The 17,724-nt window shown below is 48.1% G+C and overlaps 4 protein-coding genes across 4 annotated transcripts; 3 read left to right on the top strand and 1 right to left on the bottom strand.

Moving 5' to 3' along the window:
- Positions 1 to 98: 98 nt before the first annotated feature.
- BP5553_00826 (putative cytochrome P450) lies at positions 99 to 1,854 on the top strand (the record flags this gene model as incomplete). Its single annotated transcript, XM_032009449.1, has 5 exons — positions 99 to 826; positions 877 to 1,286; positions 1,337 to 1,553; positions 1,602 to 1,640; positions 1,692 to 1,854. 5 exons carry the CDS (start codon positions 99 to 101, stop codon positions 1,852 to 1,854), a joined length of 1,557 nt encoding a protein of 518 aa, XP_031873503.1.
- Positions 1,855 to 5,918: 4,064 nt separating this feature from the next.
- On the top strand, positions 5,919 to 6,996 carry BP5553_00825 (uncharacterized protein; the record flags this gene model as incomplete). Its single annotated transcript, XM_032009448.1, has 4 exons — positions 5,919 to 6,057; positions 6,130 to 6,181; positions 6,250 to 6,715; positions 6,787 to 6,996. The coding sequence occupies 4 exons, from the start codon at positions 5,919 to 5,921 to the stop codon at positions 6,994 to 6,996; spliced, it is 867 nt and encodes a 288-aa protein (XP_031873502.1).
- A 3,336-nt stretch (positions 6,997 to 10,332) lies between these two features.
- On the top strand, positions 10,333 to 11,905 carry BP5553_00824 (uncharacterized protein; the record flags this gene model as incomplete). Its single annotated transcript, XM_032009447.1, has 3 exons — positions 10,333 to 10,407; positions 10,509 to 10,723; positions 10,783 to 11,905. 3 exons carry the CDS (start codon positions 10,333 to 10,335, stop codon positions 11,903 to 11,905), a joined length of 1,413 nt encoding a protein of 470 aa, XP_031873501.1.
- Positions 11,906 to 14,958: 3,053 nt separating this feature from the next.
- BP5553_00823 (RNA-binding, RBD) lies at positions 14,959 to 16,704 on the bottom strand (the record flags this gene model as incomplete). Its single annotated transcript, XM_032009446.1, has 1 exon — positions 14,959 to 16,704. The coding sequence occupies one exon, from the start codon at positions 16,702 to 16,704 to the stop codon at positions 14,959 to 14,961; it is 1,746 nt and encodes a 581-aa protein (XP_031873500.1).
- Positions 16,705 to 17,724: the final 1,020 nt, after the last annotated feature.

The raw sequence follows: 17,724 nt of genomic DNA, 5'->3' as shown, positions 1-17,724 counted from the left end.
ACCGCCACTGGGTTTATCCAGCTGCTCTACGAGAATCAGTAGAGTTACGAAGTACAACCTGTTGAATTGACCAGATCAAGTTCCCGCTTCTTCCCATCATGGCGAACCTATCAAAGATAACTGCATTCGCGCAAGGACGCTCGCCCGTCGTGGCCCTGGTGCTCGGGTCTGTCCTTGTCTATATCGTGGTCAATCTCCTGCAGTGGGCGATTATTGCTCGCCGCCGCTCACTATTTGCTCGCAAGCACGGGTGCAAACCAGCGCCCAGATATCCTCACCGTGACCCAATCGGTTTGGATGTTTCCCTTGAGAACTTGAAGATGTCAAAACAAGGGGGTTTCCTGGAGTTCGCAACAAAACGATTTCAGATTGTCGGAGCCAATACGTTTAAAATAATGCTCCTTGGCGAACACTTCTTTGTGACGAGGGAACCCGAGAATATGAAGGCCATCTTAGCCACCCAATTCAAAGACTTTTCATTCAGTCCATCCCGAAAGGAGGCTCTTGGGGATATCTTCGGACACGGGATCTTCACTACTGATGGAAAGGAATGGGAGGCGTCCAGAGCATTACTTCGGCCGAGTTTCACAAGGAGTCAGGTTGGGGACATTGAAACTTTCGACAAACATGTCACCAAGTTGCTTGCCAAGATTCCCCTTGATGGGTCAACCGTGGATCTACAAGTCCTATTCTTCGGGCTCACTTTGGACTCGGCGACGGACTTCCTGTTTGGAGAAAGCACGGATGTTCTCCGAGAAGGTGGCTCCGAATCTGGCGAGAGATTTGCAAAGGCGTTCACATATGTCACGGAACAGGCTGGGATACGGTAATGCCTATCCCTCTCGGTATCATATAAATACTAATTCTTTTCTTTAGAGGACGTGCTGGGAAACTCTCATACTTTATCCGGGACAAAAGATACCCCGAGGAAAAGAAGTTTGTGTATGAGTACGTTGGGAACTATGTCCAAAAAGCGGTGCAACTTCACAAGAGTAGCCTAAACCAGGAGAAAAAGACTGAGGACGCCAAATCCTCGAGATATGTTTTCTTGGAGCATCTAGCGACAACCGGATATTCGGAGAAGAAGATCCAGGATGAGCTCCTGAACATCTTACTAGCAGGTCGTGACACCACTGCTAGTCTTCTCAGCTTCCTATTCTACATCCTAGCTCGTCGACCGGACGTCTTCGAAAAGCTTAGAGCGGAGGTGACGAATTTGGGCGACAAGCCTCCAACTTTCGAAGAGATCAAATCAATGAAGTATCTCCAGTATTGTTTGAATGAAGGTAAGCAATGGATCACCCCACTCTCTGAAATACGAGACTGACTCTTAAAGCTCTTCGGCTACATCCAATTGTGCCTCAGAATGCACGTATGGCCGTTCGCGATACAACTATTCCACTTGGCGGTGGCCCAGATGGGAAATCTCCGATCTTTGTAAAAGCCGGCCAGACTGTTGCCTATTCAGTGTATGCGATGCAGAGGCGAAAGGACCTGTACGGCGAAGATGCGGAAGAATATAAGCCTGAGAGATGGGAGCATATCAGACCTGGGTAAGACAGTCTGAAGGAATAATCAGAACATTTACTAATATGGCATAGCTGGCAATTCCTCCCCTTTAATGGCGGGCCCCGGATCTGGTACGTCTTTACATTACCGCTTCTTATGCAGCCAAACTAATAGGGTTTTAGTATCGGCCAACAATTCGCCTTAACCGAGGCATCGTATACTACTATCAGATTACTACAAACCTTCAAGTCAATCCAGAGAAGAGATGACTCCATATTGACAGAGTACCTTACCCTTACGGCTGCTGTCAGGGATGGCGTGAATGTTGCGTTGACACCTGCCTGATTGGACTGACGATACGGTGTTGTTGCACGGTTTAGATTGTTGAGGTAGGCAACTGGTTTGCTGGTGGGACTCGACGCTCACGAGGCGAAATTGAAATTTAATAAGGAATTGCACGATTCTTGGCCACCAGACGGTCATTGCTATGTTTATGTTTGCATTAATATCTCCGCTTACTCGACCGTTGTGCCATTGCGCACGAATATGATTGCGGGAACTAGGCTTGTTTTGATAGCGTGGGTGTATAGGGAAATACGTTTTATGGCATAGCCTTGAGCTGTTAGATCTAACAGTCTAGTTTCTGGAATGAAGTAGTATACTACTGGACGGGTGCCTTCGCACCCTAGACAGTCCACAACATCGTGCCAACTCCTGTTTCCGCGGACCTCTAAAAGCCCCCCTTCTTAGCGGGGCTTACGCCTCAAACTTTTTTTTTTTACATTCGCAATATGCCTTGTGTTACTTTTAGCTACTGCTTGCTATAAGGATTCCTAGTTATACTTACCATCGAGTCTTCAAACCATAGCCGGCGCTGCCGTCATCGTCTGTCGTTATTTGTTTCATGTTATACTAGATAGTGGCCCAGATCCTGTTGTAGTCGCATCAGGGAATTTTAATTGTCCTAGACCTTTATAATTTCGTAGGTGGTAACCCCTCAATACCCCCAAAATATTTTGATAGAGAAATCGGCTCCTCGCAGTGTCCCTTGTTAAATAAGGCGCTGGGTATTAGAGCTGAACACGCGATACATCCCCTTGGGAATTCCAGAAGCTAATGGTCACCAAGATATCGCTTTAGTAAAGATCAGTTACTATTTTTAGAATGCAATAAGGGGCATTGCGTTGTTCGGGGCGAATGAAGAGGCCTCAAGTCGGATTTAGCTATCATTTTGGTTTGTGTGCGACCTATACCTAATACAGAACCGTAATTGGAAATATAAGACGCTACAGAAGCGCAGGTTCTTCCGTGGGAATCTGTGAGATACCCGATAGTATCCTTTGTGCTGATCCTAGCGCTGCAGTGTCTCAGGGGCTCATCTGGTACGCTCGCCTACTCTAGAGGTCCCAGGTACTATACATACGAGGCGTCGGGATACCCTACCTAGTTCACCTCCCAAGGTAATCGAGCAACCGCCATCAGTTTCAACTTCGCTAAGCTATCTCCTCCATTTTACCTGCATCTCCCGAATATCCTCGCATTCTGGTCGAACGAATCTATCCCTCCGACGCTCATGATGCCGAAACCCCTCCCCCTTTTTCGAGGGGTAGTCACGTTACAAGAAGCACTTGACGAGGGCGAGAACATGCTCGAGGCTCTATCGCATCCTAAGAAATGGGTCGATTTCTATCTTCACCTCTACTGGTATCGTAGCGAGAGGCCACCGGATCATACCGAGTTAGAGTACCGCCAGGGAAGTTAAGTCCAGACGGCGAGGGCAGTGAAGAGTACCACAACGCATGGCGCTTCGTATAAGGAGATCTCTTCCGAAGCAGAGGCGGAGTGATCTATAGGCTCAGCATGCTCTAATTATCAGCGTTATGGAATGGGAACTACTGCGTAGGAGATCATCGACAAAATTGGTCTTCAAAGGAAGGAGCGAACGGCAAGCAAATGCGCATATACAACGCCGAAGTCTGCTTTATTGAGCTTTAATAACAGTCTAGTTATTCCTCCGATGTTGATAGAACATGGCGAGGGCAATTTGGCCTTCAACGTCTCCAACCACTTGATCGGAATCAACTTCGCCAATGATTGTAGTATGAGGTATATGTGTGCGGGAAGCACCACTACTACTTGTCTTGCCAATGGCTCTAATCAATTACGAGGCATTTCCTACAGCACTTGTATATATAGATATATATTTCTGCATTTTGCTTTTTACTGTAGGCACTGTGAATGAGCAAAGCTCTGCTACGTCATGGTATTCAATAACTCGTCCTAAGAGCCGAAATCCTCGACATCCTACATGTCAATCCCGTGTTCTACGGTGGAGTTCGATGCGATACTCCGCAGCTTTATCCTGAATTCATCATATACTTCAGCACAACGTTTGAGAGACTGCTTGATGTCTTGCGAGCAATGCTTGAGGTTGTCTAACAAAGCATTGTCCGGAGCTCCGTTCAGTTCGGTATTGAGAGTACCTAGTAGTACCTAGAAACACCGAAGTACGGCCAGATTTGTGCTCAAGTCTTTGATGGTCTTCAGTGCTTCATAGATGACTTGGCCAATTTGTAGAGTGCTTTGCTGCTAGTGTACGTGAAAGTTGCAACCGAAATGAATTGTATCAAGGTACTCGGCGGATCGACATGATTTGCAATAGATGGAAGCTTAATAGTCTAGCGTTGCTTACACGAGGCCGCTTGCGCGATTGGCTGATCGGGCTTAGCTAGGCCCCTTGCTCACCAAGACATGCATTAATGCGCCCTTACTCCAAACTTGCAATCCCTTTCCAATCTATAGTCTTTCTAGAATAACTTCTCGATGCTCTTCTAGAGAAATAAAGTCTTCGGGAAACGGGTATCTCAATCGAGGATTGTTACTGGTAACTGCTGTGGCACTTTTATGTCGCCGTAGGCCGCCAAACATCTGGAAGCAAGGGTAAAGTTCTGCCGGAGGTGTCAATTCATCTGATTGTTTCCTATAGATGTTCTGCGGCAGTTCCTTACTTACTGCCGCCGCTCAAATAGTTGTTTGTCTCCATTGACGAAAGGATGGTGAGCTGTCCTACGCGTTACATAGCTTCAGTATCTTAATACTAGACTACTCTCCTAGCTATGGCCACCCTATTATGGATGGAAAGGGCCGTTGGCCTCGGTCGAACTAGGGTAGAGTAATTACACTTGTGCCTCCTTCAATTTGCTCTAACGGTATGCATAATCGATGGGGTGTTTTGAGATGAGATGAACACATTTGAAGAGTCAAAGCCCTCTTTTTTAAGATCGAGATACTTACATGGTAGTAACAACTGCGACGAGATTCCCTTTCCGATAACTTAATTTGAGTGACAATATGACGATGCTTTACAACCAAGCAACGCCATTCATGTGGAAAACTGATTCTCTATAATAGTTAGTATATCAAGCCTGGCTGCGGAATGCCTTTGGTAGGGTCGGGATTGCGAAAGGAAGCTTGGCGATGATGATAATAATGATAAGAGAGCCGAGGGTCTATATTTAATCCCTGGAGCTCGTTTGACGTCATTTTGTAGTGGAGAAGTTCTAGGAGGAAGTGCATGAACCCAGGCTCCAAATTCTACCTCTTGTGGCATCCTCGAGGTTTTATATTCAAGATACTATAACATACTACAGCGTGTTCTCATTCTCGATAAATTATTCAAGACTCTCATTCCTCGCAAAATGGGGGGTTTCATTTATTTTGGATATTGCCGAGTCAAGTTTGACATAAACATGACGTACATGTGCCCTGTAGAGGCCGAGGAGTGAAATCAATTCATCGTCTGGATCCATCAATTGTTGTCCAGTATTCCAGTTTATTCATTGCACTCATTGTGCAGGCGGCTTGCTTTCTATAATACCTTCCCAAGTTGGAACGGGACAAAAGAAACCTCTATGGCTTCATTGAATGGCGGCAAATTGACCGATAGAAATCTCCGCATTCCAATGGCCATTTACCAACGTGTTCTTCAAATGGAAACTGAACATAGTCATTTTCTCCAAGGTTACAAAATGTCATACGATCTTGGAATTTGTCATTGCTTTTTTTGAATTTGTCATTGTTATGTTGGCGCTTTGGACTTCCCGCATTTCAACTGGGGTTTGCGAGCCTGAATACAGAACAGGTCATGTTTAACTGTAAGTCAACCAAGCGAAGGATTCAATTGTTTTAGCCTAAGCGACGAACCCCCCCCTTTTCTTGGTACGTATATCTGCCAAGCTTGTCAAAGAGGCTTGGTCTATGAAATAGTACGTACGAAACTCAAATTATATAATTTCATGCCTTGAATTGAATTCCATAAAGAGCAGATAGATTCCGCTTCACAATGAGTACTCATTTCAAAACAGAAAGCATCCGATTGTGGTTCCTTGACCATTGCAAATACCGCCAAGATGAGATCCGTATCTATCCTCACAGTTCTCCTGGGGATAAAGCTCTCTATAGCTAGTCCAGATCCCATGATCACCTTGAGCCCCGTTTTCCCAGTAGAGAAACGCGAAACCTCGGCTCTTAGCTGGGCAATTCCTGCATGTGAGTTCCAAATTCCCCAAACCCATCCAAGTGGACTGTATGTCAATAATTCGTTACTAACCTAACTTCCAGCATGCACCTCCAATTGGCAGGTTATAGAGGCCATAAGCTCGCTTAACAACCTGTAAGTGCCCATCAAGTCTCTATCTCCTTTTACAAAGGAGAAAAGTTTAAGTGACTGATCATTTCTAGGCCCGCAACAATGACAATAGGCAAAGAAGAGATATGCTCCCAAGTTCTTCAACCTACGTATTATGAATACATCACAAACACTCTCCAGGGATCCACAACAAAGACCAAAACAATTTCCCAAACAACATCTACCACAACCACCGATCCTAACTCTCGCACAACCACAATCCTCTGCCCTACGCCCTCCCCTTCTATGCTCTGTGGTGTCGCAGGTACCTTCTCGACTAAGTTTCTCACGGAGAATATTTTCTCGCACGAACCCGAGGGATTTGTGAACCAGAGCGCGTGTAAACAGGCGTGCTTAGCGAATAACAGATGCAAGAGTTTTGTGACGTATGAAATTTCCGGGACTAAATACCATAGTTGCGACATGTATGATGCCCCGTTAGGGGAGGGGATTTTAACGAGGGGGGGTGTCGCCAATGAGGGGCATTGGTTTGATAGAGGGTGTCATGAATTCCTCCCCGTAAGTTTCGGCTTTTTCCATCAGAATTTACCTCTACACGAGAAACCCTGTAGCTGACCCACAATGAATAGGCAGCTTGTAATTCTCCGAATGCGAAACGTGGGGTGGCTAAACGGGGACGAGAAAATTTACCATCTGATCTAGCCAAGAACTATATGCTTGATTTCGCATGCTCGTGTGTTGTCACAAGTGCCTCACCCTCGGTGACAGCAACTGTACCTCGAACGCTGGATAGAATCAGCAAAACTACGGTATGGCCACTCCCCCTCCCTTTGTTATGACTACTGTGTGTGGTAGAATAAGCTATCAGAGTCAAGAGAGAGTATAGATCTATAGGATAGTAGAGCTAACTTTGGACGTGGAATTAGACCACGAGTACTGAGATTAAGACGCGGACTAGCACCAGCTTCCTGCATTTGTCGAGCAGCTACACGTTCGTTGCTTAACGATAAAAAGGCAGTAGTTGTTGATGGGTTGCAGTTCGACGAAGGTTGACGGAGAGAAAAGGGGCAGTGTATTGGGGTCTCGATCGCAATGAGCAATTCTGTTCTAGAGGTGTTATAGAATAGTATTTCAAACTTAATAGCCGAGATTCTTCAAGGATGTTTTGGGAAGAAAGCTTCGTTTCCAGTAGAAACCATAAGTATCAATTAGATGGTTGAACCAATTTCAAAATAGGCCTTCATGGTCGTTTATAAGCTTATACATGAGATTACCATAAAGTCTCACATAGACTCTAGATTGATACTTCGTAAATTTTCCTATCTGTAAAGGGTAGGTAACAGCTGCATGGAACTTTGAGAGAGATGAACCTTCTGAGAATATTTATTGCGAGCCTTTCATACATTATAGTTGTCATCAATATCTCTCGGTCCATCCTATGCATTAGCTATGTGCGCTAGTGTCCGGGGATTTCTCATCTAACCATGTATATTGGAGTTAGCACCTCCTAGGTTCTGTAATGGCCGACGCCAACAGATGATATGAGTTAGGTGGACCGAGATATTGCAATAATTGCGGTGGAGTTATCATAATATAGGTTGGAAGATCAGATGAAGTGTAGCTATATCCGCGGCGTGAATTTGCACTAGTGGCCTCTCCTGACTGGCAGTGGCCGTGTCTCATTCCATATGGTTTGCTTGTAGTACTTTGTTAGGGCCATCTCCAGTGGTAGCTTTCGCCAGTATGCGTGGATGGGAATGCCTTCGTAATGATGTTCATTGTCATAATCATCGCCGTGCTTGGATTGCAGATCAGACAACTACTTTGTTTTAGTTCATCCCTCAGCTTTTTCTCGGGCATTCATGGCATGGTCCTGCAAATTCCTTGGGTGTGCTTAGCAATCCTTGTAGATGTCGAAGTTGCCTTCTAGAAAGCGGCTGATCAGATATTGATTGTATGTAGTTCAGTTGTCGGAAGCGAAGTGCATGAAAATAATGAGTGTTGTTCCATCGGTAGTAAAATCCCGATAGCGGCAGGATTGGGCGGGTCGGGGATTCCAAAGTATGAAAGGGCTTTCGTTTCTGGCGTACCTAGGTAAACTATACAATCACCATCGGATGCAGCTTAATGTGGCGTTACAAGCGTATCATTTCCCAGCTCGCTCCATTCCCCAGGTATAAGAGGTAAGGTCGGAGGATTTGAATATGGATTAAGAACAGCGGCTGAGAGGCACTCTTCAGCGGGGACGGAGCGAACTCTGTCAGGTCAAGGCATTCAATCATGCCTAGCATTAGAGCTAATAGCCCATCGTTAAACCCTATGTTCATAGAGAGGTTGTCGAATGATGGACCGCAAACAAGGCTATATCCCTTCCTAATATCGCGCTTAAGCAAGTCGAATATCACTAGTAACATAGTTACCTTATTAAGAGCTTTCTATGAACTTCAAAGGAAGTTATTAAACTCCGATTTAGATGACGTTAGTGAGTCGCCATTGGGCTAGCTGAGGCAAGCTTGGAGATTTTCAAGAGGTATGGAGTGGACTAGATCGAGGATACAATTGTGGAAGGAAATCATTGGGAAACGTGAGTCTGTCGAAAAGGCCAACTGGCCTGAAATTTTAGATATCCACTTTGGGGTTGTTCCTGTTAGTCCTACCTTTTCTTTCGAATGCCGTCAAGTTGCGCTCTATTTGACGAGCCCAGTTTGGATGATTTTCGGCTAGCCGGTGGTTATGGGTTTGTAGTGGACGAGGATATGCTAGGTTCTTATACAGGTATTAGTGTAGTAGTTGTTGAAAACGAACAATAACAACAAAGCTTTAAATTTTATCCTTGAAATACGTCGCTCACTTCACAAGATTAAGAGTTTGCGTTTTGGTGAATGAGGCCGATCCCAGAGGCGGTGAAAGATAAGGATCTATTGATCGTGCCCGGGTGAGGTTTGAGATCCAGAGTTGGGTTGTGGAATTTGATGTATTGGCCGAGCTTGATGGTTGATTGTATCTGAGAAATCCGGCTCCGAGACACTATACAGTATTAATGCCCTCATCATTATCATTAGGAGAATGTTTCTTGATTGCCTAATTAGCTTTGATGTAGACCTCGCTGCTGTTGCTGAGGAGGTTGACGTTTTCGAATTTGTGTAAGTGGTAGATTAATGGCGGTATTAATAGTTGAAGTTGGGTGACAGGACGTCGCAGGCCGACTAGCAAAGACTCTGAGATGACTGATATAGACGGAAAGGATGTATTTGGGTAGACAGAATTTTGACACAGTTGATAAGGATGAAAAGGAGATGTATAGGTAGACATAACCTTTTACGGTAGTTGGTTACTAGTTGTAGATGAACGCCTTCAGGTAGTGAGTAGGAACAAGGTATCGAGATAGATGCAGAAGAAGACATTCAAGTACCTGGGTAAACAAAGACCGCGACATAATTGATAAATAGGAGGAGACGCCTAGCTAAACCAAGGCATCGAGACAGCCAATGAGGAGAAATTTGTGTAGCTAAAGGCTTCGAGATATGAAGTAGTTGGCTCATGTCTCTCGGACCAATCAACTGCGATGACAATCACCTACTTCTAGACTCGCAGGGTCGTGGTCCCAAGATCCTGCTAAGAACCTCTGGTTTATTAATATTCCACCGCGATACGCCAATTCGCGGTACCATCAATAGGCTGCATTCCTTCTACAACCCCAATGGAGCACAACGTTCCCACGTATTACCCTTATTATAGCGGATGACAGATCTGTCTTTACAGTTGTGTGGGGCGGGGGGCTGGGCGGCAAGCCACAGGTTGATCAGCAGCGTCATCACTTGCTCACTTAATGGGGTTCGAGGGTTACTAGGTAGTTAGTGACACGGAAGCGTTTCGAACCGCGACAAATCGAGCTCCTGTTTTTCGTTTCGACGATATTTAATTAAGACACGCTGGTCCTGCTGTCTGTCTCTTGTTTTCCATTCGCAATCCCCCCCGCGGGAATCGATTCCTTCTTTTTCCATTCCCGTTCTTTAAAATCTCGTGCGCTGGTTGCTTTTCGCTGTTCCCTTTTGTGAGATATTTAGGTAGATATTTGCTTTTCGGACTCGGCGGATACAAGTAGTTGTTTGCGCCGGAGGGGAAAGGACACTGGTCCGATTGTTCCAATACGTGCGTACGAGTGTTTTCGAAAAATGGCTGCGCCGGTTGAGCCCGCGATGAGGAAGAAGGTGTTGAGAGTGGTATTCATATCTCTGCTGCTAGATCTGGTACGTCTGTATTCGCGTCCTACGCGCCTTTCTATACCCCTCCTTCAATAATAAGGTGTCAGGTAGAAAATCCCCATATCTTTGCTAATACTTCAGCATAGATATCATTTACCTTCATCCTCCCGCTCTTTCCCTCCCTTCTCGAATTCTACCGCTCGAAAGAAGCACCCCTCGAAGCCTCCTCCTCGACCACATCCCCCTCCATCCTCAACTATATCCTCACCTACCTCAATGCCTATAAAGCATCCTTCTCGAGACCCATCGATTCCAGATATGACATCGTACTACTCGGTGGAGCATTGGGTAGTTTATTCTCGTGAGTGAAACACGGCGCTATCAGAGCGCGCGGAGGACTAACATCTGGTTCCTATATAGTCTCCTCCAAGCCCTGGCCTCCCCCGTAATAGGCACACTCTCCGATCGCTATGGCCGTCGAACAGCCCTCCTCTTCAGCATGGCGGGCAACATTCTCAGCGTCCTCCTCTGGGTCTGCGCCACGGATTTCCGAACCTTCCTGCTCTCCCGCGTCGTAGGTGGCCTCTCGGAAGGCAATGTGCAACTCGCCATCGCCATCGCGACGGATATCTCAGATGAGAAGCAGAGAGGGGCTACGATGGCATTGGTGGGTATCTGCTTTAGCATAAGCTTCACGTTTGGGCCGGCATTGGGGGCGTGGTTGAGCACCATCAGCTCGGTCAAAGCGAACCCTTTTGCAACCGCGGCGGGATTCTCATTGTTCTTGATTGTAACAGAGACATTGTATCTTTATTTCTGTCTCCCGGAGACATTACCTAGCAAAGTCGCTACAGCAAAGCTCAACGGCCATACCACGAACAGTACCGTCAAGCCCACTCTCCAAGCCGGCTCTAAACCCGCAGCTTCCAAATCACTCAGCACAAGCAAGCCATTCCTCCGAACAAACTCGCACTTCCTCCTCAACCTCACCCACCTAACCTTCATCCTCTTCTTCTCCGGCATGGAGTTCTCGCTCCCCTTCATGACCTTTGACCTCTTCGGCTACACCGCCGCGCGCAACGGCCGCTTACTAGGCTACATGGGCCTTGTAGCATCTCTCCTCCAAGGCGGCTTCACCAGACGCCTCCCCCCACTGGTATCAGTACGCATAGGCGTGGTCTCCTGTCTGCTCGCGCTCCTCCTCCTCGCGCGCATCACCACCGTGGGCGGTCTCTACGCCGCGACGACCCTCCTAGCCATCACGAGCGCTACCGTCGTCACGGGCTTAAACGCCCTAAGTAGCTTCGAGGCCGGCGAGGATGAGCGCGGTGGAAAGCTGGGGAATCTAAGGAGCTGGGGACAGCTTGGACGAGGCGTGGGGCCGTTATTGTTCACGAGTGTGTATTGGTGGGCTGGCAGGGAGGTCGCTTATACTATTGGGGGAATGGGTGTTTTGGCCGTGAGCATGATTGTATTTTTTGGGTTGGAGACACCGAGGAAGCAGATTGCTGATAAGAGTTCTGAAAAGGTGAGGGGATTGTAAAAAAAAGTTACTTTATTTGGAATAGCTGCCGGATTTGGGGGAATATATATATTACATGACACAATCCTGCATCTCTTACAACTTCAGGACTGGGCTCAAGCAAGCCTGCAAAAACCGCTGGGCTTCACAAAACGTTTTTTAAAACACCAAACCCAACCCACACCCCTCGGTGCCGCCAAATCCAGTAGCCCAAATTGCCAAATTTCCTATCCACTCTAATTATCATGGAAACCCCTTGCTGATGTGGGAAGGTTCTCTATATGTCGAACGTAATAAGTGCTACCAACGTATCATTCGCTGCCAATGTATTAAAATGCTGTCAACAAAACACCTTACCTACATGCCTAGGTAGATGCCTACTTCTCTTCTTCACTAGATCCCTCGCAGGGTCTGAGAAGCAAATAGGGAAGGAGACTACGCTTAGACACAAGGTGCAGATATTAGACCCGACACGGCTCCACATCTCGACATACGGTGCTGAGGTTGTTTGCTGATATCTTTTAGAGTCAAGTGCTCTAGGCTAGATAATTTGGAGATTTGAGCGAGGTTTGAATTTGTGTATAATGGTGGGGGGGTTTATTGGTTGGTGAGGGTTGGAGGCGGGGGAGGTGTAGGCGGGGTATACATGGCGTCGGCGGGGTTTTTGGAGGGTGCTTAGATTACTTATAAAAGAGAAGGGCGGGTTGGGTGAGAATGGGATGTGCATACTAGTTGAGTCGAAACGATATTAAATAGTGATGACAAGTATGCGCGGGAATGGATGTACAGTGAAAGTAGGTTTATATATAAAGTAATCTATGGAAACCACGGATGAATTTCATCATTTAGAGCCGCAGACCTGGGGACCTAATCCCTTCGAAGCCATGAACTTTCAAGGCAGCAGCAAATACTTCGGTACCGCTACAACTCAAGCCACTATTCAGCGCAACCGGTCGATATAAACCCCCATATCCAAACGCCCTTACCGTTAAACCCATAAATCTGAAATACCAATCGTCAGCAAAAATGTCTTCTCAAATTTTGCAGATAAGTAAAAATTCCATTCCCCAAAAACAGCCTCAGTTGAAAGATGAAAAGTCTCGAGATGTGTCAGCATCCGACAACGTGAATTGCCATCAGCATTAGCATGGATTGTTGCATCATAAGCCGTGGTCCTCCCCGTCCCTCATTCCTACCCTAACTTTTCCCAAAACACCAAGAAAATGTATAAACCACAAACGTACCTGTTGAAGCATCCGTCATAATGTTCTTCGAGGTCGAGATATCCTGTTCTGATATGGCAATCAGCACAAGACCCTGATATCCATCCCATCCCATCCAGTATATTTCCGCCTCAACACATCATTCAGCTAATCGAACCAGTTTATTCGTCATTCTCTAGTGAGAAATCCGCATTTGATAGTATATGTTTTGCTCATCACGTAATGGTTTCCTCCTTCTCTCTCCCTACACACACACTCTCGCCCTCATAAACATCGCACAAACTCACAAAAATTAATATTCCTACATCCCCTTCACATTGCAAACATTAGCAAATTTGCTCTCATCAAACTCAGTTCAACCCAGTGTGATATGAATATGATACAAGGAGAAAATAGGTTCAGATAGTCCGTTTGGAAAGACAGGTAAATCACCATGGGAGCAAAAGCTCATTGGTAAGATAGGGGCGACACGAAGGTTCATCATGATATTAAGTATCTTGGTATGTGTGTGTGGAGAGAGAAGATAGAGGAATGAATCTGAGGTGCGTACCTGTTTGCTTGCTTGGCTGCATAGCATCTTGCCTAGCTAGAGGAAGAGAGAATAATACGGGCGGAGAACAGAGAAATATAAGGAATTACGGACGCGGAAGTAGATTATGGAAGATCATACCCGGAAGCGCGGTGGTGGGTGAGGATCGAGTTGTTGTTGGTGTTGGTATTGTGAAGGGAAGAAAAAATTGGGTGGACGTTGAGAAATTTCAAATTGGAGGTAGGCGGGATTTCTTAGCGCTGTGTCACGTGACATGTGATATTCCAGGGGTTCGAATTTCTTGACCGTCAGTGCTTCAAAAGCTAAGAGCATTATTATCTGCCGAGTCAATAACGTTGTCGCAACAAGGTCATTGTTCCGCATTCCGTGTTACAGGAGGAGTTGATTGCAAAGAGTATGTTTTTTGTCGCTATGGGCTATGAAGTACTGGTCTAAACCGTTCTCTCTCAGACATTCAGCAACACAACACAGCACGACACCACACCGTCTAAAATAGAAAGGGCCACGCACAAAATGAAATGCTCCTGTGTAAATTCTAACGATAAGCAACCTAATCCATAGATATGCCGCAATAAAATAAAAATAAAAACGCCCCATATTGTGTAAGTTATGCCAAGCAATGAACACCCCGCCAACCCCTCATGAATGCGTACCATTTCCTTTCCATATTTGATTGCACTGCAAAAATCGCGAGAGCCCCCTTGATGCCAAAGAACGAAAAGCCTAACGTTCAATAGAGTACGCCTTTTCCACACTCCTCTTTTCAACGTGCTAATGCCATTTGCCGATGTATTCCGTTATCCCATGCCCAGAGTGCTGCATCTGTCTGCTGCTGCTGCTGTTGCCAATCGTACATCAACCGACCGCGTCCCCATGGTTTGTTTCGTCAAGCCTGCCAGCTTGCGCTCTCGATAGTATTTTAAGTGACGCCATGCGGAAACGACAGCCCGACACGCGCCAGATGATGAATCGAAAATAAAAGAAACACACACACAACGCGAGAACACCGTAACATGCCCTTCATCCTTTGCCTGATCCTGCTTTCAACTCCCGCAATTGATACCACGCGAAATGGGGGAATCTCATGAACACCGCGCTACAAAGTCTGTAAAATGCGAAATGCAACCCGATGCAGCAAGAGGACCGATTCCTTATTGGGATCGGTCCCGAAAGAAGCAAAATAGCAAAAATATCATGTCGACCGCCCGACAAGTGGGGAATGAGTGTGAAGAAGTAAAAAGAAAGTGCAAGACCCGAATCATCCGAATCGCCTCTCGCGATAAGCATATGACGAGCTTGGTCTATCTTCCCATCATATATGCAGGAGGGAATCCATTGTGTGCCCCATTCATCATCGTTGGTGGGCCACCAGCAGCCATAGCGCCAGCAAAGACTGGCCCGTTCCATGGAGTGGCGTTCCCTCCGAATGAAGCAGCCGTGTACTGGCCATTGGCGCCGTTCATGGGGTTATTGCCATATGCCATTCTTCCCGGGCCAAGGCCTGGGGGAGCAGTAAGGCCAGGAGGAGGGCCGTTAGCAGTGCTAAACGCAGACCCTGGTCCGCCAACCATACTTCCATTCATACCCTGCATAACACCAGGAACTGCCGATGGCCCTGGGGATGTCATCCCCTGACCAGATCGCACTCCGAGGGGATTCTTGGAGAAACTCAAACGGATGCCACCTTTGATGCTGTTGTGGAGAGGATGGCCATAGAGCTCGTGAAGAGCTTTGGTCGCGAAAGAGACATCCTCAAACTCTACGAAACACATGGGCCCGTTCTGCTTGGTCCTAAAACACAGACGCTTGTAGCCACGCTGCTTCGAGAACATGGCCTTCAGCTCGTCCTCGGACGTGTCGATGGGAAGATTGCCCACATAGAGGGTGTTACACGGAGGATTCTGGTCAGCAGGATTGACTGGCGGAAAGTTATGCCGCTGATAATGCTGGCTACCAAGCTGGTAGCTCGCCGGGGGCCCGGCGCTGCTCATCGCCGTGGGCGATATGGGGTGCGAATTCGAAATGGACGACATCGGCTGCGAGAAAGACGAGAGTGGCGCTGGACCTGCAGCATTGCTCGTGTTGAGAGACAACCCGGCCATACGGGAGATGGGGATCTGGGGGTTCGTCGGCCGGCGCATCTGGACCGTTGAAGACCCATTTTCAGCATACGCTACCGGGTCCTTTGGAAGTAGGTCTTTGAGAAGCTCTCCGGTTTCGTCATCATCGACAGAATCATTGTTGATCAAGGATTTTCCAGTGACTCTAGTCCGTTCGTTCAGGTGGTTTCCGATGGGGGATTGCGGGGAAAAGAGGCTCTGGTAGTGAGCGCTGAGCTCAACGGCGGCCAGCTCACTCCCTGCGTATGATCCATTGGTGGTGGGAGAGACTCTCTGAGTTGTCTGGAAAGTGCCATTGTACCGGGACGATTGGCGGGGAGTCGGACCTCCGGACGATGCTGTCGACGATGTGGAGCTGGACGGGCCAGGATTGGAAGTATTGTCGACGGTGTAGCGTCTGGAGGTAGAAGGGGTCCCGTAATAGAATTCCACCATCATCTGCGCGTCATTGGCGACATTCGGCTTGCCGTCCAACATGTTCTTCGCCTCGAGGGCGCCCGAATGCGACTTGAAGCGCAAAACGGCGGCGCGAAACCCAGCGTCCTCGGACTTTTCGGGAGAGAGGACCTCGGCATCGATGAACTCTTTCGACCATACCACCATCAACCTCAATGTGTCCTCGGTGGTGTTGAGCGGGAGGCGGCGGATGACGACGGCCGCGGGCGCGGTGGTGAACGCGCCGGCGGGGGACTGCGACGAGTTGATGGCGGCGTCACTGGCAAAGGCATTCATGGTAGTCATGGAGAGAGACTGGTAGGATTGCTGGGGCGGATTGGAGGTGCGGAAGGCGGGACCAGGCTGGGAGAATGCAGGAGGGCTCATGGCATGCTGTGGTGGGTAGGAACTGACGCGATCGGACGGCGGGGATTGATTGCTGTGGGAGGCGGAAGCTGTAACTGCGACCGATCGACTGTGAGCCACGTTCATGCCTCGGTCGCACAAAGATTGAGGGCGATGTTTGCGACCAGCGTAGCGCTGAATCCGGGGACGAGAGGATTCAGGAACGACGCGCTCAAGGATGCGACTGACGTGACGTGGGGATGATCGGAGCGCGAAGGGAGGCTGAAGAGGAGGAGGACGATACGGGAGCGCGTGATGGGTCGGCAGAGGTTTTTGCAACGGGCGGCGGAGGGAATGGATGCGGGTGTGATGGCGGTCGCAGTCGTGCTGATCGATGATTGCGGACGAGGTTGAGGCGATGATGGAGAGACGATGGCAGTCATTCGTGAGAGGCGAGGTTGTCGAACCGGTCGAATGCAGCAACCAGGAACGCTGGGGAAGGGAGCCGTGCGACCCACGTCTTTGGAATGCGTGGGGAATGGGCGAGATGGGTGATGGGCGATGTATTAATTCCTAACTTATTTTTATTTTTCTCTCGAAGGAGCACGTCGCATCCGCTGGGTCAGGCGAGCCGGAGGAAGGATTGATTAGACGGCGCGAGGAGGTGGTGGGGGGGGAGATAGATAGATAGAGGTAGATCGGTAGATAGATAGGACACGGCGAGTGAGAACTGAACTTGAAGACGGATTGTGACCAGGCGGGCGGTTTACGGTCGCGAGAACTTGTCGGGGAGCGAGATGGTAGATGGGAAGTTGGACGAGGGACGGTGAAGGTGAGGATGGCGAGGATGTGGTGAAGGTGAAGGTGAAGGTCGAGGTGAAGGTCGAGGTGAAGGTCGAGGTGAAGGTGAAGGTGGTGAAGGGACGGGGTGGATGGATGGACGGACGAGTTGCGTAGGTCGAGGTCGAGGCAGGTCGAGGAGCGTCGAGGTTCGAGGCCGCGAGGTGTGAGGTGCGAGGCAGGCCAAGACCTAAGCTGCGTTGCTTGGTGCTTGGGGCTTGGGGCTGCGTAAGGTCAGGTAGGGCAGGGCAGGGGAGAGTAGGGAAGAGTAGGGTCAGGTAGAGTCGAGTCGAGTGCTGCGGTAGGGAATCGGGGGAGGGGATTGGG

The sequence above is a fragment of the Venustampulla echinocandica genome, assembly GCF_003357145.1.
Source record: "Venustampulla echinocandica strain BP 5553 chromosome Unknown scaffold_0, whole genome shotgun sequence".
NCBI lineage: Eukaryota > Fungi > Ascomycota > Leotiomycetes > Helotiales > Pleuroascaceae > Venustampulla > Venustampulla echinocandica.
This window is presented reverse-complemented; position numbering and strand designations above follow the sequence as displayed.